The following is a 27,830-nucleotide window of genomic DNA, read 5'->3' as shown; positions in this document are numbered from 1 at the left end:
TGTCAAAACATAGGTTACAGGGGTCAAGTAGTCTTACAGAGACAGAAAATAACTCCTCAGAATAACCCTTCCACCGTTTTCCAAAATGGAGACTCTAGTCAGGTGCAGTAAGCGCTATATAATTACAATAATGATGTTATAGCCATCATACTGGTCATTTATTTTAATATTGTTTTTGTTTCAAGTTTTCAGTTGATTCAAATTTGTAAATATGAGCAAAGCAGGGGGTAGCAGAGGATCTCTACCACCTGACAGAGTGTTACTAACTACAAAATCTGAGGCCTCCTTCAACAAAGAGAAATGTGTCATATGCCAAACTAATCTGAAAGAAAAGCTAACATCAACTGCGGCTGGACAGAAGAGAGTTCAAGATGCTGCAGAAATACGTCAAGACAAAGTTCACAAAAGATTGAAACTGATGGATGAAGAGGATCATATATTTTACCATTGTTACAACAAATGTTACAAGTCGTATACAAAAAGCCTGGAAAAAATAATCAAACAACAGCAGAAATCAGTAATCTGAGTCTTCTGAGAAAGGGACGTAAACCAAACCCAATGCCCATCCACTTAGACGATTGAGGCTACCCCTCATCCACCTCCAACAACTGATTAGAAAGCAGAAGATCTTTAATGTGTTATCTGTGGTTTAGCCAGAACAAGGCCCAAAGGGAATGACAAAAGAACAAAGTACAGAGTATGCGAGTCTCAAAGGGCAAACATGTTTTTATCTGCAGCTAGTTTCTTCCAAGATGAAGTTTTCAGCAGCGTAACTGATCTAAACAGGTGAATGTATTTACAGCAGATTTGTATGCCTACCCGAACTGCATGCATACATACATTTGAAAATATGAATGTACAATGAGCTCCCAGCAGCAACATGACCTCCAGCCTTTATGTAAGTTTGCACTATTTGAAAAAAACAAATAAAGTTTAAAGCCACTCTTGAGTGCTGGCTATGGGTTCACATTCAGCGGGATCAGAGAAATAATGGTCAACATTGATGAAACTGTATTCATCCATAATATTGAAATTAAGATTTTTCTAGGGAGAATGAACAATGACAGCATTTGTTTTTGTCAGTCTAATAAAAAGAATGTGTCTCTTATGGTGTTCTCAGCTGATTTAACTCCTGAGATCCTTGCTGCCAAAATAAGTCCACAGGATGCAGTAAAATCACCAGGAACCATTTTAAGATTTTGGACTTAATGACAAATTTTGTGATGCCCCAGAACTCCGCAATCATGGGAGTCCAGAAGAATGCCTGATGTTGTCTTTACATTTTTTACATTATTGTTTAATATCAGCAAAGCAAAACTGTTCCAAATTAAAGTTCTTGAGTTCAGAACAGAAGCCAACAACATTGATGATGGATTTGAAGATATAAGCGAAGGAGTGAAAGAACAATATCATGCACCAACAGGCTTATGCTGTGCAAACGTACTGACATTTTCAAATCATGTTTTACAAATTACATCACAGCAAAAAGAAAACTCCGCTACACATGATGACGGCCCACGCAATCTATGACAAGTGCAAAAGTAGAGAGCTAATCACTTCAATGAATAGGATTGATGTATCAACAAGTTATAATGAGATAGTACAGAGCAGGAACTTGTTAGCAGCACCTGTAAAATCGTGTTAATCTGACAGCACATCACTTCCAAGTCATTTTACCAGGAAAGAAGTTACATTGCTCCTCTTGATAATTTTGAAGACAGCTCTTCTTTGCTTGGAACATCCAGCACACATGATACTGCAATGGTGCTTTTTCAATACTGCTCCAACGAAGTAGCTGCTGGAAAACAAGCTGTGTCAGCTGTAGGCATAAGCAAGAGAAGCTGCAAACTTATAACCCAACTGTCTTGCCAACTTGTGCAAAATCACTACAAGCCATCAACATGTCCCAGTCTACCAGAAAGTTCAAAGTGGCTAAGGACATAGATCTTCATCTACCTGATGCTGTGGTCCACAAAGCTTATTTAACTGAATTTATCATATCGATTATTCAGTGTGGACTGGAATTCATGCTCTGATGTCCCAGAGTACCGTCCCACTGAAGAAGGTTGGTTTTTTACCAGTAACACAATTTCCAGTCACAAAATATGCAACACTATACACAGCTCTAAAAAAAATTCCAAAATGTGTGTGCTCAGCTTGAAGAACAGCTTATCCCGCCAATTTTCAGAGCTAAATATGTTTTCCGTATTGTAGCTGACATTTTTATGAGCATTTCAGTAGAATTTGATGAACTTTATTGAATGATGGGCATTTTCCACATGACAAAAGTTGTGTTGCGGTGTGCAGGAAGTTATCTCAGTGGATGCTGCATAGATGATGCACTTATTGAGGCTGAAATCTTTGAAAGCCAAACTGTCCAGTCAGTACTGAGCAGAACTCATTATGGTCGTTCGTTACAAGGTATGCTCATCATAGCTGAGGCTACAGAAACACTGCGTTTGAAAGGTTTCTGGAGCAAGAATGGCAAATTAGGTTATGCATATCTTATCTAGGAAGTGAACAAGGCACAGGGTTCACTATTTTAAAAGACATGCTCAGACAGGCAATGTTCAGTTCAAAATCAGAAAACCTGAAAACCAAGTTTATAGAGTTTGTCAAAGAATTATGAAGAAAAATCAGAACTTTGTAAGTAATGGGGAAATGTTTCACACAATAGCTCTAGGGAGCTGCATGCGCAGATTGTGGAGTCACTGATTACTGTGCTTCGCAAATTCAATTGCATAAACCACCTGAAATATGGGCCTGGGTGTTTGGAAGAGAGCGAACATTTTGTGGTAAGAGACAGAGGGGGAAGGTTCAATGCTGTGGCTCCAGATATGAAACTGAAACAGTTGATCCAGAGATCACAGAAAAGTTCCAAGGCAAATGTTTGTCAGACATGTAAAAGTGAATATGTTGCACAAATGCAGCTAGTTTACCACGAAGTCTGTTCTATTTGCAATATTTTCAGAGAGATGACAAATTCAAAATGAATGTACCACCGTGAAATTTGTGGAAAAGGGAGGGATACGTTTTAACAAACATTTTGGCAGCCTTCTTCATTTCATGCAGCAGCAAGGAAACTCCTTTGAAATGACTGAGCTTGTGCGACAACACAACTTCGTGACCAAGCAATATGTGGATAACAATATAAAGACACGTCTACTAGATGTCCTGGTACATGTATCGAAACTATATGCAGAACTGAAGCAGGAGAGATTTTTATTGAAAGAGAAAAAACTGTTGGACATAATCACTAAAGCTAAACTTCAATGCTATAACTGCCATAGTAAAAGCTTTGTCCAACCAGCCACAACAACAAAAAGGTTACATGGACGCTGAACTGATCACACTACCTAGTAGTGCCCAGGGGTACTGCTCGAGAAAAATGTCTGGATTCAGACTGACGCCTGGGGGAAATTCTAAGGTAAGGAATCTGCAACTAAGATTAATACAATTGTCTCTAATGAGTACAACCACCCCCTTCAAACATCATTCGAAATTAAACACAAAAAAATAAAATACATAAAGAAGTCACTGCAGTGTATACAGATTGTAAACTGAAACAAAGTAGCCACTGTTGTCTCTGAATGTATCTTCTCTTGGCAGGCTGTGAAAATGTCTCTGTACTATTCTTATTTGTAATTCTGCCTTAATGTTTCTGCCTTTATGCCATTTCTGCATATTCTGTCCTTACTCCAACCTCCTCATTCCTGCACCACCCCATTTCTCTTCACTGCCTCATTTCCATGAGCTCAGAGTACCAGGGCTGTCCCTTTCACCACACTCTTGGTTAATGCACACCCAATCTCCACATTTCCAAACTACTTAATTAGTTATCTTCATCTGATGATACTTTTATTGTTATAATTAATTCAATATTACTATTTTATTTTATTTTCCAACATTCTCCAGTACATTTTTGGCATTTGTGGACTTTAACCATCACAGTGACAGTTTACTTGCATGTACTCTCTTTCTCAAACACTTAAGATGAGACCGTATTGCTGTATTTGGAGCTGTGTGATGCAGCCAACTCAACTCTCATAGTGCTTGTTTGACTTGAATCTCTTCTGGCAAAGTCATCTGCACACATCTCCTAATTATCTGAATCAATCACTGTTAGACTTTTCATCCTTGGCGTGGTCTCCCTTAACTTTTTGCCTCTGTTCCCCAGGTTGTTGATGTGTGCTGGACTCTGATTTTGCTGTTTTTGTTACTCTGGGCACTTTACCACTGCTCCCCAGTGCTAAAGTGCAAGTGCTCCTGTTTAAATTATATGTAAGTGGTTCATCCATGATTGGCATATTTGAATTACTAGTAAGTCCCTAGTAATGTGCACTAGAGGTGCCAGGGCCTGTAACTCAAATGCTACTAGTGGGCCTGCAGCACTGGTTGTGCCACCCACATAAGTAGCTCTGTAATCATGTCTCAGACCTGCCACTGCAGTGTCTGTATGTGTATTTGTACACTGTAAATTCGACTTGGCAAGTGTACCCACTTGCCAGGCCTAAACCTTCCCTTTCCTTACATGTAAGGCACCCCTAAGGTAGGCCCTAGGTAGCCCCAAGGGCAGGGTGCAGTGTATGGATAAGGTAGGACATATAGTAATGAGGTTTATATGTCCTGACAGTGAAATACTGCCAATTTCGTTTTCACTGTTGCAAGGTCTGTCTCTCTCTCATAGGATAATATGGGGGCTACCTTTAAATATGATTAAAGTGTAGATTCCCCTAGAGAGTAGATGGACAGGTGGAGTTTGGGATCCCTGAACTCACAATTTAAAAATACATCTTTTAGTAAAGTTGATTTTAAGATTGTGCGTTTGAAAATGCCACTTTTAGAAAGTGAGCATTTTCTTGCTTAAACCATTCTGTGACTCTGCCTTGTTTGTGGATTCCCTGTCTGGGTCAGTTGACAGTTGGGTTGTTTTTCACCTCACACCAGACAGTGACACAAAGGGAGCTGGGGTGTGATCTGCATTCCTGATTAGCCATCTCTGCTAGGAGGGAGGGGTGGAGTGGTCACTCTCATCTGAAAGGACTGTGCCTGCCTCTGACAATGCTGTCTCCAGCCCCCTGGTGTGTGTCTGAGGCCTTGCCTGGGCAAGGCAGGATTTCGCAAGAAGGTGTGAGTCCCCTTTGAAGGAAGGTGACTTCAAAGACTAAAATGGGTATAAGAAGGGCACCCAAACTTACAAACTTTAGAAACACTTCTGGAATCAAGGGGAACCTCTGCCTGGAGAAGAGCTGATCGCTGAGGAACAAGTGCTGCCCTGCCTGTGACTGTGCTTTGTGGAGCTTTCCTGCAGTGCTGCTTCTGCCAGAGTAAGAGGGCAAAGACTGGACTTTGTGTGCCTTCCATCTTGAAGAAGAAATCTCCAAGGGCTTGATGTAGAGCTTGCCTCCTGTTGTTGAAGTCTCAGGGATAGCAAAGACTTCTTCCTGCCAGCACCTGGAGTCTCTGGAGAGACCCCTACTCTGCTCTGTGGTGCCCTTCCAGTTCCTGGGACCCTGAAAGGAGAGGCTGGCAGCCTAAGGACAAAAATACACGCACCGCGCACCGTGCGGAGGAAAGATCGACGCGAATCCGATCGCGGCTGAGAAAACGACGCGACGCCGGCTCCGCAGCTGAGAAACGACGCCGCTGGAAACGCGACCGGAGAATCGACGCCCGGAGCAGGAGAAACGACGCGCAGCATCGCTGACGAAGGCTGAGAGATCGCAACCAGCGCCGCGGGACTTCGGACCGTCGCGTGGCTGGCTTTTTCGACGCGCCTCGCCGAGCCGAGCTGTTTTCGACGCATATACCCGTGCCGGGTTATTTTCGACGCACACCGCCCGTGCGGGGTTATTTTTGCCGCAAACCAGGTACATTTTCACGCTAGCAGCGCTAGTGTGTTGTTACAACTACCTAAAGACTCTTTTTATTTTAAACCTTTAAAAAAATCATAACTTGACTTGTGTATGTTGGATTTTTGTCGTTTTGGTCTTGTTTTGTCTAGATAAATATTTCCTATTTTTCTAAACTGGTGTTGTGTCATTTTGTAGTGTTTTCATTAAGTTACTGTGTGTGTTGGTACAAATACTTTACGCCCAGCACTCTGAGGTTAAGCCTACTGCTCTGCCAAGCTACCAAGGGGGTAAGCAGGGGTTAGCTGAGGGTGATTCTCTTTTATCCTAACTAGAGTGAGGGTCCTTGCTTGAACAGGGGGTAACCTGACTGTCAACCAAAGACCCCATTTCTAACATTGGTGGCAGCGGTGGGATTTGGACTTGTATTTGTACTTGACATACAGTAATTAAGTGTACACTACTGTTTTGATCTCAGACCACTACGTGACCACATACTACTAGTCTTGTGATTTTTTGTTTTTTTACTTGGACTGTTTTTCTCTGCATTCAGTTTCTTTTTTTTCACTGATCCCGGGATTGACTTTGCTGAAACTTCATTTGAGAACTTGCTTTTCTGTTTTTGGAACTGTGCATATTTTTTTTTAACCTCTCATCATGTCTTAGTCTGGAGATGCCCTAGCTGAAACTGCTTTTGATTTGGAGAAATTGGAGAGCTACAAGGTGGCTCAGTTGAAGCAGTTTTGTAGGAATGTTGGCTGTCCCATTGAGAGCTCAGCCAAGAAGGTTGAGTTGCAAAAGGCGCTGAGGGCCTGGGTGACAGCCAAATCAGCTGAGGGGCACACAGATGAGGAGCCAGAGGGGGAAGAGGAGTTGCAAGTCACTCACACTGATGTAGTGGGTGGGCCTGCTATGTCTCAGGGGAGAATCTCCAGGGCAGGTAGCAGTGTGTCCTCCAAGAGTCTGACACCTGGAGAGTTACAGGACAGACAGGCAGAGAGGGAGTACCAGTTGGAGTTGAAAAGGCTCAGTCTAGAGGTGGAACAGAGAAAACTGACCCTTGAGGGGGAACAGAGAAAGCTGACCCTTGAGGTGGAACAGAGAAAGCTGGCCCTTGAGGAAAGGAAGATAAACATGGCTCATGAGCTCAGTTTAAAAGAGATTGATCAGAGGAGTCAGTCCAGTAGGGATGGTGGCAGCAATTCTACAGTGCAGCCTGAGAGAAGGGTACACATCCCAAAAGACCTTGTGAGGGATTATAAGAGGGAGGATGATATCTACTTGTGGTTCAAGGGTTATGAGTCAGCTCTCCACATGAACCTGGTCCCTGAAGCTCATTGGGGGGCAGCCCTGTGGAAGCATTTTGAGGCAGAGGGGAGGGACACACTGACGGCCTTAGGGGATGCTCAGAGTCTCACCTACCCTGCCATGAAGGAGGCCTTACTTACCAGGTATGGTCTCACCCCTGAGCAGTACAAAGAGAAGTTTAGATCCTACAAGAGAAAGGAATCCCAAACATGGTTGGAATGTGTTGATTCTTGTTGCAGGTCACTGGATGGTTGGGTGAAGGGCAGTAAGGTAAACACGTATGAGGGGCTTTACAATTTAATTGCTTGGGAGCACTTGTACAGTTTATGTTTTCCAGAGCTGCGCCAGCACCTCATTGACAGCAAGCTGACTGACCCCAGGAAGCTTGCACAGGAAGCGGACCGCTGGGAGAGCACCAGGGTCCAAAAGAGGTATGGGGGAGACCACGCCAAGGGTGGGCAGGGTCCCTCTCAGACGAAAGGGGGGGGTAAGGGCAAACAGGATGAGTTCTCTAAAGGGCCCCAAACTGATTCCCAGGGTAAGAATTCCCAACCCCCCAGTGAAAACAAGCCATGGTTCTCCAGAGGGAAGCCAATGGCAGGTGGTCCCCTACGTAAGTGCTATTCATGTAACCAGGTGGGTCATGTGAGGGGGGACCCCAAATGCCCCAAAAGTACACCGGCACCCACTGGTGCACCGTCCCAGGGTTTGGCCAGTGTAGCGCTTGGGGAGGAGTTGGTTTCAGGTGGGTGGGAACCAGCAGAAATGACCCTTGTCTCACTAGGGGACAGTGAGATGGTCCAGAGAAACCTAGTGCCTGATAACACTAAGAAGTACAGGCAATGGGTGACCATCAATGGACAGAGGGTGGAGGCTCTGAGAGACACAGGAGCCAGTGTGACTACAGTGAGGAGTCACCTGGTGTCTGAAGAGCAGATTGATCCCCGGGTACTTCACCAAGTAGTTGCAGTAGACAACTCTGAGCGCCTCTGCAGAGTGGCGCAGGTTCCCTTTGAATGGGGGGGGGTCTCAGGTTCCTGGAAAGTAGCTGTGAGTCCAACCATGCCTGTTGATTGTTTGCTAGGCAACGACCTGGAGGATTCCCCTTGGAAGGAGGTGGAACACAGGTCTCACTTGGAGATGTTGGGTCTGCCTGGGTGGGTATGCGTATCCACCCGGTCTATGGCAGCCAATCAGGGTAGTCAAGAGCCCCTGGAGCCTGAAACAGTGGCCCAGGGGACCGCCAAGAAGAGGAAAGGCAGGAGGCGCGGGAAACCCGCCCCAGAAGTTCCCACGGTCCGGGAGGAGGTAGAGCCTGAGGGTGATGCCCCGGAACCTACAGGGGAACAGGTGGCTGAACTGGGGGAGGTCCCTGAGCTGTCGCAGTGGCAGCAGGAAGGGGGACCCACCAGGGAAGTATTCTGCACAGCGCAGAAGGAATGCCCTACTCTTGAGGGACTGCGGCAACAGGCTGCAGCCCAGGCGGCTGGCGGAGCGCCAGGTACTCACCTGATTTATTGGGAGGATGGCCTCCTGTATAGTGAGCCTAAGGTTCCTGAGCCGGGGTCAGCTCGTATGCTGGTGGTACCCCAGGGCTTCAGGACCTTCCTACTGGGTTTGGCTCATGATGTGCCTTTGGCAGGACATCTAGGGCAGGACAAGACCTATAAGAGGCTTGTCTCCCACTTTTACTGGCCCTTGATGAACAAGCAGTCAGCTGCTTATTGTAGATCTTGTCAGACTTGTCAGGCAAGTGGCAAGAGTGGGGGGAAATGCAAAGCTCCCCTCCAACCTTTACCGGTAGTCAGTACTCCCTTTGAAAGGGTAGGAATTGACATTGTGGGGCCTCTGGATCCCAAGACAGCCCTGGGCAACAGGTTCATCCTGGTCTTGGTGGACCATGCCACACGGTACCCAGAAGCTATTCCTCTAAGGACGGTCACCGCCCCCGTGGTGGGACGTGCCTTGATGGGGGTTTTTACCCGCATGGGGTTCCCCAAGGAGGTAGTATCTGATAGGGGTACAAACTTCATATCCACTTATATGAAGTCTCTGTGGAAGGTGTGTGGGGTAACCTACAAGTTCACCACCCCTTACCACCCCCAAAGTAATGGTCTGGTTGAGAGATTCAACCGCACCTTGAAAGGCATGATTCAGGGCCTGTCAGAGCCCTTGAGGCGTAAGTGGGACGTCCTCTTGCCATGCCTTCTGTTCGCTTACAGGGAGGTGCCTCAAAAGGGACTTGGCTTTAGCCCCTTTGAGCTCATCTATGGCCACCCTGTGAGGGGACCGCTCAGTCTGGTGAAGGAGGCTTTGGAGAAAGCTCCTAGTAAACCACCCCAGGATGTATTTAGCTACATGCTGGCACTAAGAAACCAGACTGCCCGCTTCAGGCGTCTCGCTCAGGAGAACCTGGAAGCAAGCCAGGAGGACATGAAACGGTGGTACGACCAGAATGCCACTCTGGTTGAGTTTCAGCCTGGACAAAAAGTGTGGGTCATGGCACCAGTGGAGCCTAGGGCTCTCCAAGATAAGTGGACTGGGCCTTTTGAGGTGGTGGAAAGAAAGAGCGAGGTCACCTATCTGGTAGACTTGCAATCCCCCAGGAACCCCTTGAGGGTCCTACATGTCAACCGCCTCAAACCCCACTTTGAGCGAACTGAGCTATCCATGCTCCTAGCGACAGATGACGGGGTGGAGGAAGAGAGTGAGCCTCTTCCTGACCTCCTGTCTGCAGGAGAGAAAGATGGGTCTGTGGAGGGAGTGATCCTCTCCCCCTCCCTGACTGAGGAACAGCAGAGGGACTGTCGCCACGTGCTGGGACAGTTCGCCTCACTGTTTTCCCTGATCCCAGGAGTCACACACCTGTGCACACATGATGTGGACACTGGGGACAGTACACCTGTTAAACATAAGGTTTACAGGGTGACTGACAGGGTGAGGGCTTGCATTAAGGAGGAAGTCTCCAAAATGTTAGCCCTAAGGGTTATTGAGCACTCCAGCAGTCCTTGGGCCAGCCCAGTGGTCTTGGTCCCAAAGGCTACTGCTCCTGGTGCCACTCCAGAACTTAGGTTCTGTGTGGACTACCGGGGTCTCAATGCGGTCAGCAAGACTGACGCACACCCCATCCCCCGAGCTGATGAGCTCATTGATCGGTTAGGAGCTGCCAAGTACCTCAGTACGTTTGATTTAACATCTGGGTACTGGCAGATTGCCTTAACTGAAGGGGCAAAGGAGAGGTCAGCATTCTCTACCCCCGATGGGCACTTCCACTTCAATGTGATGCCCTTTGGGATGAAGAATGCCCCTGCCACCTTTCAGAGGTTGGTCAACCAGGTGTTGGCAGGACTGGATGAGTTCAGTGCCGCCTACCTGGATGACATTGCCGTGTTTAGTTCCACATGGGAGGAACACCTGCAACACCTCTGGAGAGTGTTAGAGGCCCTGCAGAAGGCAGGCCTCACTATTAAGGCGAGCAAGTGCCAAATAGGGCAGGGTTCTGTTGTGTACTTAGGACACCAGGTGGGGAGTGGCCAGGTGGCACCCCTACAGCCTAAGATTGACACGATTCTGGCTTGGGAGCCTCCCAAGACCCAGACTGAAGTGAGAGCCTTTTTAGGTCTCACAGGATACTATAGGAGGTTCGTTAAGGGATACGGTACCATTGTTACCCCCTTAACTGAGTTGACTTCTAAGAAGCAACCCAAGAAAGTGATCTGGACAGAGGCCTGCCAGAACGCTTTTGATGCCCTGAAGGCTGCCATGTGCACAGCACCTGTGCTGAAGGCACCTGACTACTCCACGGAGTTTGTTGTTCAGACAGACGCCTCAGAGCATGGTATTGGAGCAGTACTCTCACAGCTGAATGAAGAGGGCCTAGATCAACCCGTAGCCTTCATTAGCAGGAGGTTACTACCCAGGGAACGTAGGTGGAGTGCCATAGAACGTGAAGCGTTTGCTGTGGTCTGGGCACTGAAGAAGCTAAGACCCTACTTGTTTGGGACTCACTTCCGAGTTCAGACCGACCACAGACCCCTCAGATGGTTAATGCAGATGAGGGGTGAGAACCCAAAACTGTTGAGGTGGTCCATTTCCCTACAGGGGATGGACTTTACGGTGGAACATCGACCCGGTACAGAACACGCCAATGCTGATGGTCTGTCCAGGTTCTTCCGCCTTAGTGTTGAGAACTCCCATGAGGTTGGGTAGTTGCTCCCCACTTTTAGCTGGGGGGGACACGTGTTAGACTTTTCATCCTTGGCGTGGTCTCCCTTAACTTTTTGCCTCTGTTCCCCAGGTTGTTGATGTGTGCTGGACTCTGATTTTGCTGTTTTTGTTACTCTGGGCACTTTACCACTGCTCCCCAGTGCTAAAGTGCAAGTGCTCCTGTTTAAATTATATGTAAGTGGTTCATCCATGATTGGCATATTTGAATTACTAGTAAGTCCCTAGTAATGTGCACTAGAGGTGCCAGGGCCTGTAACTCAAATGCTACTAGTGGGCCTGCAGCACTGGTTGTGCCACCCACATAAGTAGCTCTGTAATCATGTCTCAGACCTGCCACTGCAGTGTCTGTATGTGTATTTGTACACTGTAAATTCGACTTGGCAAGTGTACCCACTTGCCAGGCCTAAACCTTCCCTTTCCTTACATGTAAGGCACCCCTAAGGTAGGCCCTAGGTAGCCCCAAGGGCAGGGTGCAGTGTATGGATAAGGTAGGACATATAGTAATGAGGTTTATATGTCCTGACAGTGAAATACTGCCAATTTCGTTTTCACTGTTGCAAGGTCTGTCTCTCTCTCATAGGATAATATGGGGGCTACCTTTAAATATGATTAAAGTGTAGATTCCCCTAGAGAGTAGATGGACAGGTGGAGTTTGGGATCCCTGAACTCACAATTTAAAAATACATCTTTTAGTAAAGTTGATTTTAAGATTGTGCGTTTGAAAATGCCACTTTTAGAAAGTGAGCATTTTCTTGCTTAAACCATTCTGTGACTCTGCCTTGTTTGTGGATTCCCTGTCTGGGTCAGTTGACAGTTGGGTTGTTTTTCACCTCACACCAGACAGTGACACAAAGGGAGCTGGGGTGTGATCTGCATTCCTGATTAGCCATCTCTGCTAGGAGGGAGGGGTGGAGTGGTCACTCTCATCTGAAAGGACTGTGCCTGCCTCTGACAATGCTGTCTCCAGCCCCCTGGTGTGTGTCTGAGGCCTTGCCTGGGCAAGGCAGGATTTCGCAAGAAGGTGTGAGTCCCCTTTGAAGGAAGGTGACTTCAAAGACTAAAATGGGTATAAGAAGGGCACCCAAACTTACAAACTTTAGAAACACTTCTGGAATCAAGGGGAACCTCTGCCTGGAGAAGAGCTGATCGCTGAGGAACAAGTGCTGCCCTGCCTGTGACTGTGCTTTGTGGAGCTTTCCTGCAGTGCTGCTTCTGCCAGAGTAAGAGGGCAAAGACTGGACTTTGTGTGCCTTCCATCTTGAAGAAGAAATCTCCAAGGGCTTGATGTAGAGCTTGCCTCCTGTTGTTGAAGTCTCAGGGATAGCAAAGACTTCTTCCTGCCAGCACCTGGAGTCTCTGGAGAGACCCCTACTCTGCTCTGTGGTGCCCTTCCAGTTCCTGGGACCCTGAAAGGAGAGGCTGGCAGCCTAAGGACAAAAATACACGCACCGCGCACCGTGCGGAGGAAAGATCGACGCGAATCCGATCGCGGCTGAGAAAACGACGCGACGCCGGCTCCGCAGCTGAGAAACGACGCCGCTGGAAACGCGACCGGAGAATCGACGCCCGGAGCAGGAGAAACGACGCGCAGCATCGCTGACGAAGGCTGAGAGATCGCAACCAGCGCCGCGGGACTTCGGACCGTCGCGTGGCTGGCTTTTTCGACGCGCCTCGCCTCGCCGAGCTGTTTTCGACGCATATACCCGTGCCGGGTTATTTTCGACGCACACCGCCCGTGCGGGGTTATTTTTGCCGCAAACCAGGTACATTTTCACGCTAGCAGCGCTAGTGTGTTGTTACAACTACCTAAAGACTCTTTTTATTTTAAACCTTTAAAAAAATCATAACTTGACTTGTGTATGTTGGATTTTTGTCGTTTTGGTCTTGTTTTGTCTAGATAAATATTTCCTATTTTTCTAAACTGGTGTTGTGTCATTTTGTAGTGTTTTCATTAAGTTACTGTGTGTGTTGGTACAAATACTTTACGCCCAGCACTCTGAGGTTAAGCCTACTGCTCTGCCAAGCTACCAAGGGGGTAAGCAGGGGTTAGCTGAGGGTGATTCTCTTTTATCCTAACTAGAGTGAGGGTCCTTGCTTGAACAGGGGGTAACCTGACTGTCAACCAAAGACCCCATTTCTAACAATCACACAGCTAGTCCATTTGCATTGAGAGACAAACTTCACAAAATCTTCATTTCATCACATGCAAATTGCACACAGTTGTCTGTGATAACTTCGGGCATTTCTTCCCCGTTAGATTCTTCCATTAAAAACTCAATCAGGGTTGATGGTGTAAAGAGTACCAAAGGACCAACCCTACTGCTACCTTGATCTTGCTCCAAGGTGCGGTGGGAATTGGTACCGGCACTTGTTGCACACCAAGGACACTCTATGATCAGCACATCCAATCTAGAGTCCAATTTAGGCCACTGGAAAACACTCACTATAGCCTTAGTAATTCTTTGCTCCAAATGAACCTCATGAGCCAGATCAAGTATATTCTCCTGCAATAGAAAATTCAACTCCTGTCTCACATTCCAAAATGTATTTTCCTCATCTCTCAGGTTATGACTTAAAAGGTTATACCTCAACTACTCAATTCATGCCACCTTGAACTGCATTGCACCCTCCTATTTTATCTTCTGCGGTAACACCCTTGTTAAGCTAAAACTCAACCAAACAGAGTGCAAATTTAATCCTCATCCCTTGTAAACACCGTATCTGAAATTGTACTCTCTTAATCCTTCCATCTACCTTTCTATTTTAGCTGTCTCTCGACCTGCCCCATTCCACAAGGGCATCAGCACTAAGGGTTTATGATCTGATTTCACCATGAAAGGAATAACCTACAAATAGAACTCAAAATGTTCTATATTCAACTGCAACCCAGAGTTTTATTTTCAATCACTGAACCGTTCACTTCTGCCCTGTGCAACACTTGCTTGGCAAAAGCATCAGGTGCTCAATGCAATTTTCTACACGCATCAGTACAGCACCCGAACCTTTGAAACTTGCATCTGTAGCAGCTATAGTCCTCCTCTTAGCATCAAACTAGCATGAAGGAATGCAAACCAATGTCATCTCCCGGCACAAAGCTAGGCACTACAAGCGTAGGCATTTTAGGGTTTGCTGATCTCCCCCGAAAAATTTCACCATTGCTACTATCATCTTATTTGAAATGTACTAGTGGAAGCTTCAACTTATTCTGCATATAAGTCAACAATTTCCTCTCTAGTGCAAGTTTCTCCTTTTGCAGAGCTAAAGACAGCTTGGCCTGAAGCACACTTTCTAACTGCTTGTGACTCTACTGTAGCTGGCAGACTCCCAGTTCTGAAGGGCCAGGATGTGAGAGCAAGCACTTCCATCCTTGCAAGGTACAACATAGAAACCTCTTTCAGACAGGTTGTCCTCTATTGCCGTCTGTTCTTGGGCTTCCTCATTCTCCTCTAAAGTGGCCTGTAATTTATGGACCTCTTCCTAGGCTCATTGGGTTGTATGAAATCTTTTTTTTTTAAGTTCACGGTGAACGTCAAACCTCTTTGCTTGCAAATGGTCCTCAGTGCTGCAATGCTCTCTGTGGCAAACATAACCACCTCCCTAGTTACAGTGCAAAAATTAGAATCAAAGATAAATTAAAAAAAATAATCAAAATTAATTAATAAAGACCTTATGGCCATTAAAAATCAAAAATCGATTTTTGCTGTCAGTTGTGTAAAGGAAATTTTAATTTCGACTTTTTGCAACTTGTAATCACAAGTTCTAGATCTCACTGCTGAATACAGATCTAAAAAAAGTGGCCTATTTTTGGGGAGGGGATGGGTCCTCCTCATGCAAAATGGCCACAGAATTGTCAAGTCAAACACAAAGTTCAATAACTAAACCTTGGCTCAAACCCCTGGTAGTTATGACAGTGAGCGGGCAGGCTAAATTTAAACAGTTAAAAAAAAAAAAATCAAACCACAGCACCATACAAATCCCATAACTAATTAGTAAGTGATTTTAAAATAGCAAGAACAAAATAAGAAAAATGACACAAAAATTATTAAAATCCAATTAAGGGAACCAAAGCTATGAATTGTTTAAGTTTTTAATTTAAAAAGCACCAAGAAACAGCATAGTGGAGCGCTTTAATGAGAAATACATGCAAGTTGAGGTCAACCATAATGCACCAATGGTTAATCCTAGTGGGTCTACGTGAGACATTGGGTTGTTGGTTGACTGGGGCATGAGCCCTGGTCAAGTCACAGACACAATCCCTTGCAGGATGAACCACAAAAAGGCTCCAATTTAACCTGTGCTTAACTCTGGTTAGCTTGGCACAAAAAGCAGTCAGGCTAAACTTAGAGCCAATGTGTTAAGCATTTATGCAGTACACAAACAGCAAGACAGAGAAAACACAACACAATAAAAACCCCACGCCAAAGTAGAAAAAAAGAGTACATTTCAGTACATTATTTGATATCAAAATCAAATTAGTAGAACCGGAGTTATACATTTTTAAAGTTTAAGGTTCAAAATAGCATGTTCTCAGTTTTAGAAAAGGGCCATGTAGGCACCTTTAGCACAACAACCAAGAGTCTGGGGAGGATGGAGACCACTGGGGGGGGGGGGGGGGGGAGGTTTCAGGACTCACTCAGGCTGGGTCCATGTGCAGGTTCAAGACAGTGGAAGCCTGTTATGTCCCTGTGACTTTGAACAGGAAGCCCTCAAAACTGGCCCTTGGTGTCACTTCTGAAGTTCTAGATGCAGGTGAAGATGCAGGGCTCCACAGCAGGGCTGGCGTCTAAAGGTTAAAGGCAGGCTCCAGGCAGCAAAGCAGTCCTTCCAGGTATAGCAACAGCCTGGAAGAGTGCACAGCAGGTCATAGAAGTCCTCAGAGTCCTTGCACAGTTCCAGTAGTTAATTGAGAAATAGGTATGAGAGCCCAATTTTATACCCTGGTGCCCTGTTCCTAGACGTTGGCAGAAGTATTCAAAAAGGTTCTCGGATGTTCCAGGAGTTTCCTGCCTCCTCTGCCCTGGCTCCTAGCTGGCTGCACTGACAATACAGGGCTATTAAGCCTATTGTGTGGTGGTAGAGAAGAGCCTACTGAGGTGCAAGAGGGGTTGTTCTTAGCTCTGCTCCCCATCAAATCAGTTAATGGCCCATTCAGACTCTGCTAATCCCACTATTGTGTGACTGTCTGGGGTGAATTGACAAAGTTTCAACTGTCAATTACATCAAGTCATATGACCTAAGGCAGGCTGCTAAGGGCACAAAAATGTCAATTTTCTAAAAGTGGTCTTAGAGAGCGCTACATAGGGGACAATAATCACACGTGTATATGTACACAGCAAGACACACAAACACAAACACACACACCCACACCCACACACACAGCCACAGTTCATCTGCAGTCTCACGTTTCCAGAGATACCATATCTGTTTTAGGAGATCGCAATAACTAGTAAAGACCAGCCATCTTGTAATGATGAGAAATGTAGAAGGTAAGTAACTTGTTCATCTGATAGAGACTAGCTGCAGATTCCTTATCTTTGAATAGATACCCAAGCAATACCTCTCCAGAGGTGGGTCTGCGGACCAATTTCAAACAAGGTAGTCCTGCAGGACAAAATGGAGAAAATGCCCTTCCCGACAGTCTTGACTGTCCAGCACTGCTTGGAAAATGTGTGCATAGATGGGAATTGCTCCATGGCAAATATGCAGGGCTGGAATGCCGTGCGGTGGTCGCAGCTTTAGTTCTAGTGGAATGAGCTTGCAAGCCTTAAGGAGGTTGCTTCTTTACCAATGCATTGCAGATTTTAATGCACAGCACAACCCATCAACAGATAATCTGCTTCTGTAACCCCCAACCTTTCTTCACACCAAATTATCCCACAAAGAGTTGTTCGTCCACCCAGAACTCTCATGTGAGGTCAAGGTAGAACAACAGCGCTATTTTTGGGTCCAGACGGTGGAGCTGCTCCTGTTCTTTGGAGGGATATGGCAGGGCGAAAAAGGTAGGCAGTGTGATTGATTGGCCTACATGAAACGAGGTAACAGCTTTCGTTATAAAGGAAGCCCTTGTGAGAAGCACCAGTTTTTTAGGGAAGACACGAGATGATAATACCTGCAGCTCATTCACTCTGCTGGCATCTGTAATGACCACAAAGAAGGCTATTTTCAATTTTAGCAGCCCGTGGGACTATTGTTGAGTAGCTCGAAAGGAGTACACATTAAGAATGTCAATACCAGAGACCAGAGATCACACTGAGGCATGATAAAGGGCAAGGGAGGATAAGGATGAACTAGACCCCTTAAAAACCTTTGTACAATATGGAATTTGAACAAGGAGGGTTTGTCAGGCAGCCACAAGAAGGCTGAAAGGGCAGAGAGAAGCGCTTAAGAGTGCCTAGAGCAGAGCCCTGCTGGGCAAGGGAAAGAATGAAAAAGTAAGACTTCAGAAAGGGGCAGAAATAGTATCAACATGTTTCTCTGCACACCACAGCACAAATTTCTTCCAATGGCAGGCATATATCGTCTCCGAAGAGGGACGCCTGGCTGGCAAGAAAACATCACAGACTTCAGGAGGAAGGTCAAAAGCTGTCAACTGCCACCCGCTCAACCCTCATGCAAGAAGGCGGAGACTGAAGAGGTTGGAGTGGAGAAACTTCCTCTGCTGCTGCAACAGAATATCATCCCGAACGTGCAGCCTGATCATCGTAGGATAGATTGCAATGCTCCGTTGCTTGTGATACCAGACTCCCCATGCCCAATAAGGGCCCAAGGATGACTTGGGTCGGGTCATTCTTGATCTTCTTAAGAACTCTGGACAGGAGTGGTATGGGCAGAAAGGCATTTAGCTCCATTGTAGACAAAAAGTGTCTCATAGCGAGAGCAGCCTTGGAAACTCCCATGTGTATAGCTGATGACATCTTGGATTCTCGGCGAAGGCGAACATATCTAACCCAGGCTCTCCCCAATGCTGAAAGAGTCCTTGCACGACCTTCATGTGGAGACACCATTCATGATCTGCTAGGCACCAACCGCTGAGTTCATCTGCCCTGCTGCTCCAGCCTAATCCAGAGACGCAGGGCCTCTTGACAAAGTGTCCACAACCTCACCTCATCTGTTGCAGTCCCAGATAGCCGTGGTGTTGTCCGTGAACAATTGCACAAGCCTTCCCTTGATAGAGGGTACAAAGGCTTTCAAAGTCAGTTGGATCACTCATAGCTCCACCATGTTGATGTGGAGTCCGAATTTCACCGGAGACCAGCGTGCTCTTATTACCACCTCTCCTAGATGGCCGCCCCTTCCCAGGAGTGACGCATCTGCCACTACTGTCAGATCTGGTTGGGGAAGGGAGAAGGATCTGCCTCCGACCCAATCACAGCTTGCTATCTGCCATTGCAAGTCTTGTGCAGTGCCCTGCAAGATTTGGACCATGTCGGAGAGATTCCCGTGATGCTGTGCCTACTGGAACTTCGGGTCCCACTGCAGAGCCCCTACGTCCGCGAGCATGTGTTACTAGCAGGATACAGGAGGCCATGATGCCCAGCAGCCTCAGAGTCATTCCCACCGAAACCCAGGATAGAGGCTGAAACATTGCTATCATAGCCTGAATTTCCTGGGCTCACAGTTTGAGAGTAAATTCCTGAAACTGCACTTTGTCCAGACCAGCTCTGATGAAAGGTAGCATCTGAGAGGGAGTCAGGTGTGACTTTGAAATGTTTATAGTGAACCCCAGCAAGTGCAGAAGGTCCTCCATAGTCTGGAGGTGGGAGGCGACCACCTGAAGCAAGTCCGCCTTCAACAGCCAGCTATCAAGAGAGGAGAAGACTGGCACCCCTGATCTCTGGAGATGCGCTGTAACCACCACCATCACCTTGGTAAACACCCGAGGGGTGCAGGTAAGGCCAAAGGGGAGACCAGTGAAGTGAAAATGCTTGTGGCCTACTGTAATCCGCAAATAGCGCTGGTGGGCAGGCAGGATGGGAATGTGGAAATAAGCATCCAGCAAGGCTTACGCTACCATCCAGTCTCATGGGTCCAGGGAAGATAAGACAAGAGTCAAATTGAGCATTTTGAATTCTTCCTTCTTGAGGAAGAAGTTGAGGGCTCATAGATCAAGAATATGGTGAAGGCCTATGTCCTTCTTGGGAACCAGAAAGTAGCGGGAATAGCAACCAATCCTATTTCTGGCACTGGAACCATCTCCATGGCTCCCTTGCCAAGAGAGCTGCAACTTCTTTGCAGAGAAGGGACAGGTGATCCTCCGTCAGCCGGTCATGAGATGGTGAAGACCCACCTGTCCGATGTCATGGACTGCCGGCGGGGCAGGTGATGGGAAATCCTGCCACCAACTGGATTCCCATGATGGTAAAGGGGCAGATTAGGAAAACTTGGAGGCTGCTGGGTGGGTGATGGAGTGGCCAGACTGCTGGTTACCTGACCCGCGAGACCTGTGAGTACCATGCCCTTGGAGAAGCTGGGAGGTATGCAAGGTGCAGATGCTGGGAGGGAACTGGCAAGGCTGAAAGCACCTTCCGTAGCCATGAAAGGAGCAAAAGGCAGACTGTGGGTGGTGCAGGTTGCAAGGATCATCAAAGATCTGGCCGTAACACGCAAGTACTTGAAGAGCTCTAGCCCCACATATGCCTTGTCTCAGAAGAGACGAGTGCCATTGAAGGGCTTGGAAATCCTCTGAAAAGCCACTTATCCTCAACCAGGCTTGGCGTCTCAGAGCTAACATCGATGAAACCGCTCTGCCCAGTGAGCAGATTGTGCCAAGTCCACAGTGCATTGTGCACTTTTCTGCATCCCTCCCATCTGCAACAGCCTGAGACAGCCTGGCCCAGGCCTCCTCCGGGAACTGTAGCAGCACTTGTGCAACCATGTTGCACAAAGTGTGGGAGTAATGGCCCATAGGACATGCAGACAACTTCTTACCCAAAAAGTCCAGCCTCTTTGATTCATTACCCTGGGTGGCAGTAGAAGAGGCACCTTGGATGTCAAGGCTTTGACCACTTAGCTCTCCGGGCTAGGGTGTTGGGTGAGAAACTTTGGGCTCCCTGGGGCAGGTGGCAGCAGGCAATCAGCCTATTCACATGAGCCGCTGAGTTGGGTTTGGGTCAGGTACCCAAAAGGATGCCAGTAAGGACGTCATTGAACTGCAGTAGGGGTTCGGACAAGGACACTCCCGGTTGCAATACCTCTGTCAAGCTGTGAGTCTTGACTGCCATCTAGGGCAGCTGAAGATCAAGGACCTCAGTCGCTCTCCGCACCACCACTGCATATGAGGCTCCCTCCTCCGTAGCCATGGTAGGGGAGAAAGCATATCAGTATCTGGAGACGTATCCAGTCCACTAGCTTCACTCAGTTCCTCACACCAGTCCATATTTGGGTCTTCTTCATAGGGCTAGTATTCAGCAGGGTCCAGCAACCCCTCCCATTCCTCCTCGAGGCCTAACCTAATGGAATAGGCTTCAGGCTCCAATCTAGGTAGCAAAGTTCTTGCTGGCATCGGGCGATGCCCCTCTGGCTCTGAGTCAGAGTCAGGTCTCACAATGGGCATGGCAGCGGCCCCAGGAAGTGTCTGCATCAGGGCCGGCACTGGGGAAGGTCAAGATGGAACAACCTGTGTGAGTCCGTATTCAGGAATGGATCCCTGTGGCCCCCTGGAGTCTGGGCCAAAGCTGCCAGCACGGAATCAGATGGGGCCCCTTCAGACCATGCAGGGTCTGAAGGTGCGTCTGGGAATCAGGCCACCCAACTATGGGGTGCTTGACATTGTAGAACTCCACAAGTTGGACAGGGGTCAATCCAGCTCCCAGAAAGTCAGGGAGGCACAGAATCGGCTTAAGAACCAGACCTTGAATGCAGATTCTCCCTCATTGTCTGATGGATGAGAAGTCGAAGACGGCTTTGACTTCTTGCTCTTCATCTTAAGCCTCAACTTACGTGACCGTCCCAAGGACTTGAAGTGGGATGACAATGACTTTGGGCTCCGCGACCGGTCCTGGAATATTCCTCTTGACAGGGACCTCGATTTGCATGGAGTCGCATTGCTGGCCCCCATTAGCTTTAGGGACCGCTCCTTGAAAGCTTTTGGATGCATGGCCAGGCACTCAGAGCATGACTTCGGGTCGGGTTTGCGCTCCAAACACCACAGCTGTGGATCCGTCGCCGACACTGGTCGATGACAGGCTTTGTGGGCTTAAAGCCGGCCTTCTTTGATGACATCCTGCCACACCAGGAGGAAAACTGCAAAAAAGTATCAACAAAACTGACAAAAATGACCGAGGGGTAGCTCTTCTCCGGATCAGTGCTGGCTGGCACGGAAAGAAAGTAACTGATGCCCGCATGCCTAGGTGGCACTTATATGGGTACCGCAACATCACTTCTGGCATGGACGATGCACCCAGACCCTATCAAAGTCATCTACCGGTAGGCATGGGTATTGCTCACCAAAAAGTCTGGCACCTGGGAAATTGAAAGGTAAGGAATCTGCAGCTAGAGGTGTCTACCACATACCACAGTTTCTAATTAAAATAGACTTTTTTCTTTCTTTGACAATCAGCATTAAATACGCTCTGCGGTATGTATTCTTACATTATTGATAGGTAAATATATTGCATTTTAAATTTCTCTGCCATATGGGGGTGGAGGGTAAAAAGCCTTGAGTTAAGCTAAGAAATATTCATTCCAAGTACAGTGGAGCACAGCTTAAGGTCTGGACACTATTCAGCCCTGTAGATGTATGCTACTCCTGGAGTGAGTAGAAATGGCCTGGACATGGGGACATCAACCTGTGTAAACGGTGGTCAAAATTAAAAAATACGACCTAACGAAAATGTTGGCGCAACCAGCCAGAAGCTTTATCTTTCAGGTCTCGTCTACAGAGAGCTTCAACTGTCTGATGCCAAAGACCTATTGTGAACCATACAATCTACAAAGTGGGCTTTGGGTTTAGGCCCCTGATTCATGATTGCATGACATTCTTGTCTAGCTCTCTTCCTGCCCCTGGTCCCATAGTTTTCCTCTCTGTTCTGAAACTCATCCTGCCCAAATGTGTTTTTGACTCACAGTGTTCTGACTGAATGGCATGCATCATTCCCTAGTGGCATTCGCCTTTGCACTATAGTGCATATTAAAGGATATTTTCTATTCCTGCTCCCCGCTTCTCCTCCCACACTCTTCACTTTTTTAAAACCTTCCCATGAGAGGCCTATCGGTTTTGCCAATGTCTGCGTCATATACTTGTATGTGTTGCTCACAAAGCTCCCTTTCGTTGTGAAGAAGTCGAACCCGGGAAAGAGATATTTTTCAAAACTGGTGTTCAATAAGTTTGTTTTTCTAAAAAATAACATACAATTGTATCAGTCCGGTAATCCACAAATAACTTTTCTCAAACGGCAAACAGTATAAATACACATTTTTCTGACCTTCTGAGTTTCAAAGTTCTCCGCACCACCAGCTTCCATTAGACGCTGAAACATTTGTTCTTCGAGTTCAGCCTTTTTCCGATTAGCATCCAGCACTCCTTTTATATCCTGCGTCTTAGTTTCATGATCTTTGGCAAGTTGCTTTAAAATGGGAAAAAGTAACATTATTAAATTATTGCAATCTTTATATTTGCCTGTTATCTATTACAATCTCAAATGCGCAATCAAAAAGTCAAAATCTTGCTCCTCGGTATATAAAAAAGAAAAGAAAAAAAAAAAGGTTTTATATAAATCTCCATAGTTTACACCTTCATATTCTTCGCGCCCCATAGCTCTATACTGTTTCAAATGTCAAACAAGCATTTAAGGATCTGCTTAGGTGAGAATCCCGAATTTATTATGGTGAATAAAAAGGTAATAAGAGTAGTCACATACATAAAGCGTAGCAATAACTAATTCATCAGCTCTATGTCAAAACCTGGCAGAAACGTGGACTAGCAAATGCATAAGTCAAGTATGCAGAATCCCAAATAAATATTTAGCAACCTTTATGGCAAATTCTTAGGAAGAGTTTTGACCTTTGCCAATGTTGTGGGTACTTTGCCACATTAGCGCCCGAACCAGAAACTTGTAGAGCTGTAAAACACAAGGCATCATGGTAAATGCAGTCATTAGCACGAATTTGAATAGAGCTCTTCGCTGATGACGGCCAAATAGCCAGAAACACGTCTCCGAAGATACGGCACTCTCCGCACCAACTTATGGTGAAAATCTTTCAAAACTCTATTCAAATTCGTGCTAATGACTGCATTTACCATGATACTTTGGAGTCACAAATGCTGGAATGGAAGACAGGGTGCTCCCCATTTTGACTGTTGTAATTAAGGCTCCCGTTGAGCCTCTGATCTGACGAGCTCGGGTGAAGCACCTGTGCCCCTTCTTGTAATACTTTCAAGGCGGCATTTCAAGCAACCCCGCCAGCTACACGTTGCTCTTCGCTAATGACGGCCAAATAGCCAGAAACATGTGTCCGAAGATACAGCACTTGCCGCACCAACTTATGGTGAAAATCTTTCAAAACTCTATTCAAATTCGTGCTAATGACTGCATTTACCATGATGCTTTGGAGTCACAAATGCTGGAATGGAAGACAGGGTGCTCCCAATTTTGACTGTTGTAATTAAGGCTCCCGTTGAGCCTCTGATCTGACGAGCTCGGGTGAAGCACCTGTGCCCCTTCTTGTAATACTTTCAAGGCGGCATTTCAAGCAACCCCGCCAGCTACACGTTGCTCTTCGCTAATGACGGCCAAATAGCCAGAAACACGTGTCCGAAGATACAGCACTTGCCGCACCAACTTATGGTGAAAAACTTTCAAAACTCTATTCAAATTCGTGCTGATGACTGCATTTACCATGATGCCTTGGGGTCACAAATGCTGGAATGGAAGACAGGGTGCTCCCCATTTTGACTGTTGTAATTAAGGCTCCCGTGAGCCTCTGAGCTGGGGTGAAGCACCTGTGCGCCTTCTTGAGTGGTACTTAAACCTGTGAATACTTTCAAGGCGGCATTTCAAGCAACCCTGCCAGCTACACGTTGCTCTTCGCTGATGACGGCCAAATAGCCAGAAACAAGTGTCCGAAGATACAGCACTTGCCGCACCAACTTATGGTGAAAAACTTTCAAAACTCTATTCAAATTCGTGCTAATGACTGTATTTCCCATGATGCCTTGGGGTCACAAATGCTGGAATGGAAGACAGGGTGCTCCCCGTTTTGACTGTTGTAATTAAGGCTCCCGTGAGCCTCTGAGCTGACGAGCTCGGGTAAAGCACCTGTGCGCCTTCTTGAGTGGTACTTAAACCTGTGAATACTTTCATGGCGGCATTTCAAGCAACCCCGCCAGCTACACGTTGCTCTTCGCTGATGAAGGCCAAATAGCCAGAAACACGTGTCCGAAGATACAGCACTTGCCGCACCAACTTATGGTGAAAAACATTCAAAACTCTATTCAAATTTGTGCTAATGACTGCATTTATCATGATGCCTTGGGGTCACAAATGCTGGAATGGAAGACAGGGTGCTCCCCGTTTTGACTGTTAGAGCTATTGGCGTTGTAAATTCCTAACTAGATGTTTCCTGCAATATAAATTGAAAATGAAAAGTAAAACAGTTGACATAAGCGAGACAATTCAAAGCGCTATGGCTGCCATGAGCATGAGCGCAAAGGAGAGACACACAAAAGGAAAAAGAAGTTTGCTCACAGTCATATGTATCGGCAAACGTTCAATTATTCATCAGGGCTCGAAAAATCTACTCAAGCACTTGCTACGGCGAGTCATTTTTTATGAGGTCGAGCTATTTTCAGGACCTACTCGCCCCTTCTGGAGAGTTGACAAAGAGGTCAAAAGTTACTTTGTTTTTTTCCATTTTGACTGCAGAATTCAAGGATTGTCTAAGATGACCTGTTGCTTAATTATGTGTCATTTTCTACAGTAATAGCACATTGCACTTTAGATTGTCAGAATCAGAATTATTTTCCTATGAGTGGATCTGGACAAAAATTGTGTTTTTAATGTTTTTAACTTTGCACAATTTTTTATATATATGTGCCAATGTTTAAAAGCACACTGCTCTTTACGTAGATGAGATCGGAAATTTATTAATTTATAATACGATTCTGCTAAAATGTGTTGTTGAATGATGTTCAAGCTGGTCCTGAGGTAACATTTTAGGAAGGTCTCTCGCTATTTTTTCTAAATTACATGGAAGCTAACAGGTGAAATTGCTCTTCTCATCTGCCACGGGACATATTTTGTATGTATTAGTGTTTTTAACTGTACTTTTAGGGTCTAAATTTAGACCGAATAAAGATATGTTTGATTTGATTTGACCTGTCTGACCTGCTGTAAAGACTGTGAAATGAAAGGCTAGGTGGATTTTTCCTAACACACAACATTTAAATAACTAAATTGTATAAACATTTGAAAATACATGTCAGTAGCTATGACAGACCATTTGTTCTTCAGTGACTAAACAAAATATTTTAATAGGATGAAAACAAATAAGAACACTTTACTTTGTGATGAGCAAATGATAAATATGGTTCCTGAAACCAAGTTTTCAAAGATTATTAATACACTACATAGTTTTATCAGTAAAGCTGCAAGTTAATGGGAAGTTTTGTGGACATTTCTTGGAAATATACGGTCTAAAAATGACAGTGGGCTACCACATCATGCTTTAGTAAAATATTTATTGAAAGTGAGTGTTTAAATATAAACTGGGAAATACTTCTGCCCCTGAAGGCAATGCTATTAGTAAACTAAGGTAAGTCACGGATCATGTACACCCTATATGTGGGCTAGATTCTAGTCATACATGGAGCAAACATTTAGGGCCAGATTTACAATGTTTTGGCGCAGGGCAGCGCCGCAAACATTTTGCTGCACTGTCCTGCGTCATAACAAAAGGGCAGGAATGCACTCTATCTAGGAGATACAGCACATTCCTATCCTTTTCCCCTGCAATGGCACACAAATTGATTGTTTTTGAGCAGGAAGGGTCACCTTCTAGCACAAAATCAATCCCCAGAGGAGTTTCCTCTTTCTATGTGGGATGCAAAATGCACAACGTGCAGCACACATAGGAAGAGGAAAAAAACAGGGAGAAGAACGAGTTACTTACCTTCGGTAACGACTTTTCTGGTGGATACATTAGCTACCTGTGGATTCCTCACCTAATGAATACTCCCATGGCGCCAGCATTCTACGGAAATCTTCTTCCTAGCTTCTGCACGTCGACGAGGACGTCACATTTGCCCACGCAACGCCGTCTGACGTCATGCAGGCAATAAGAGGTCCTCGCCGATGTGCCGACGTCAGTACCAACATTTTTTACGTGCCTGAGAACAATAATCCAATGCAATGAAAGATAAAGGCAACATCTCATAACATTATAAACTACGCATCATTGCAAGAAAATGGCTATAGATTTAATATAACTTTCTTTTTTTTTTTTTTTTTTTAAATCAAAACATATACACACTAAATATGTATATATACAAAGAAATATATATACAAATATCCATATATACATAATCTATTGCAGTCCTAAAGACCAAGAGGAGCACACTCAAGGATTATTTGGTGAGACCAAAAAGGCAACGGGGAGGCGGGTGGGACCGCAAGGAATCCACAGGTAGCTAATGTATCCACCAGAAAATTCGTTACCGAGGGTAAGTAACTCGTTCTTCTGATGGATACAACTACCTGTGGATTCCTCACCTAATGAATAGAGTCCCAAAGCAGTACTGCACTCGGTGGTGGGTGCCTGTATGGTCAAACCAAGAAATCCTGCAGCACTGACCGTGCAAAATGGCCGTCCCTTCTGACCTCAGAGTTCAAGCAGTAATGCCTCGCAAAAGTGTGAAGGGACGACAAAGTTGCGGCCTTGCAGATGTCGACCACAGGAACACCCCTAGCCAAGGCCGAAGTGGCCGACTTAGCCCTGGTGGAATGGGCTCTAATACCATCAGGAGGATCCTTCTTTGCTAAAGAGTAACACATTTTAATGCAAAGAACAACCCACCTGGAGAGTGTTCTCTTGTGGACTGCCTTTCCTCTCCTCTTGCCCACGTATCCGATGAAAAGCTGATTATCCAGCCTGAAATCCTTCGTTCTGTCTAGGTAGAAGCTTAACGCCCTCTTTGGGTCCAAGCGATGAAGTCTCTCTTCTTCCTTTGAAGGATGAGGCGGAGGATAGAACGTGGACAGAGTAATTGTTTGAGCCAAATGGAAGGGTGAAACAACCTTCGGAAGGAAAGCAGCCTTGGTCCTCAACACCACCTTATCCCCATAAAAAGTTGTATAAGGGGGTTTTACCGATAAAGCCTGCAACTCACTCACTCTCCTTGCAGATGTTATGGCTACCAGGAAAACTGTTTTAATTACTAAGAACCTTACTGGACAAGAATGCATAGGCTCAAAAGGGGACCCCATAAGGAAAGTCAGGACTAAAGAC

At 46.0% G+C, this 27,830-nt stretch overlaps 1 protein-coding gene across 1 annotated transcript in view; it reads right to left on the bottom strand.

Moving 5' to 3' along the window:
• Window positions 1-27,830, bottom strand: part of TBC1D31 (TBC1 domain family member 31) — a 578,066-nt gene that overhangs the window by 82,020 nt on the left and 468,216 nt on the right. The window contains exon 18 of the mRNA XM_069220688.1: window positions 22,811-22,951. Within this exon, the coding sequence (XP_069076789.1) occupies window positions 22,811-22,951 (141 nt within the window). The remainder of the gene's footprint in view (window positions 1-22,810; window positions 22,952-27,830) is intronic.

Source organism: Pleurodeles waltl, chromosome 2_2 (assembly GCF_031143425.1).
Source record: "Pleurodeles waltl isolate 20211129_DDA chromosome 2_2, aPleWal1.hap1.20221129, whole genome shotgun sequence".
Lineage (NCBI taxonomy): Eukaryota > Metazoa > Chordata > Amphibia > Caudata > Salamandridae > Pleurodeles > Pleurodeles waltl.
This window is presented reverse-complemented; position numbering and strand designations above follow the sequence as displayed.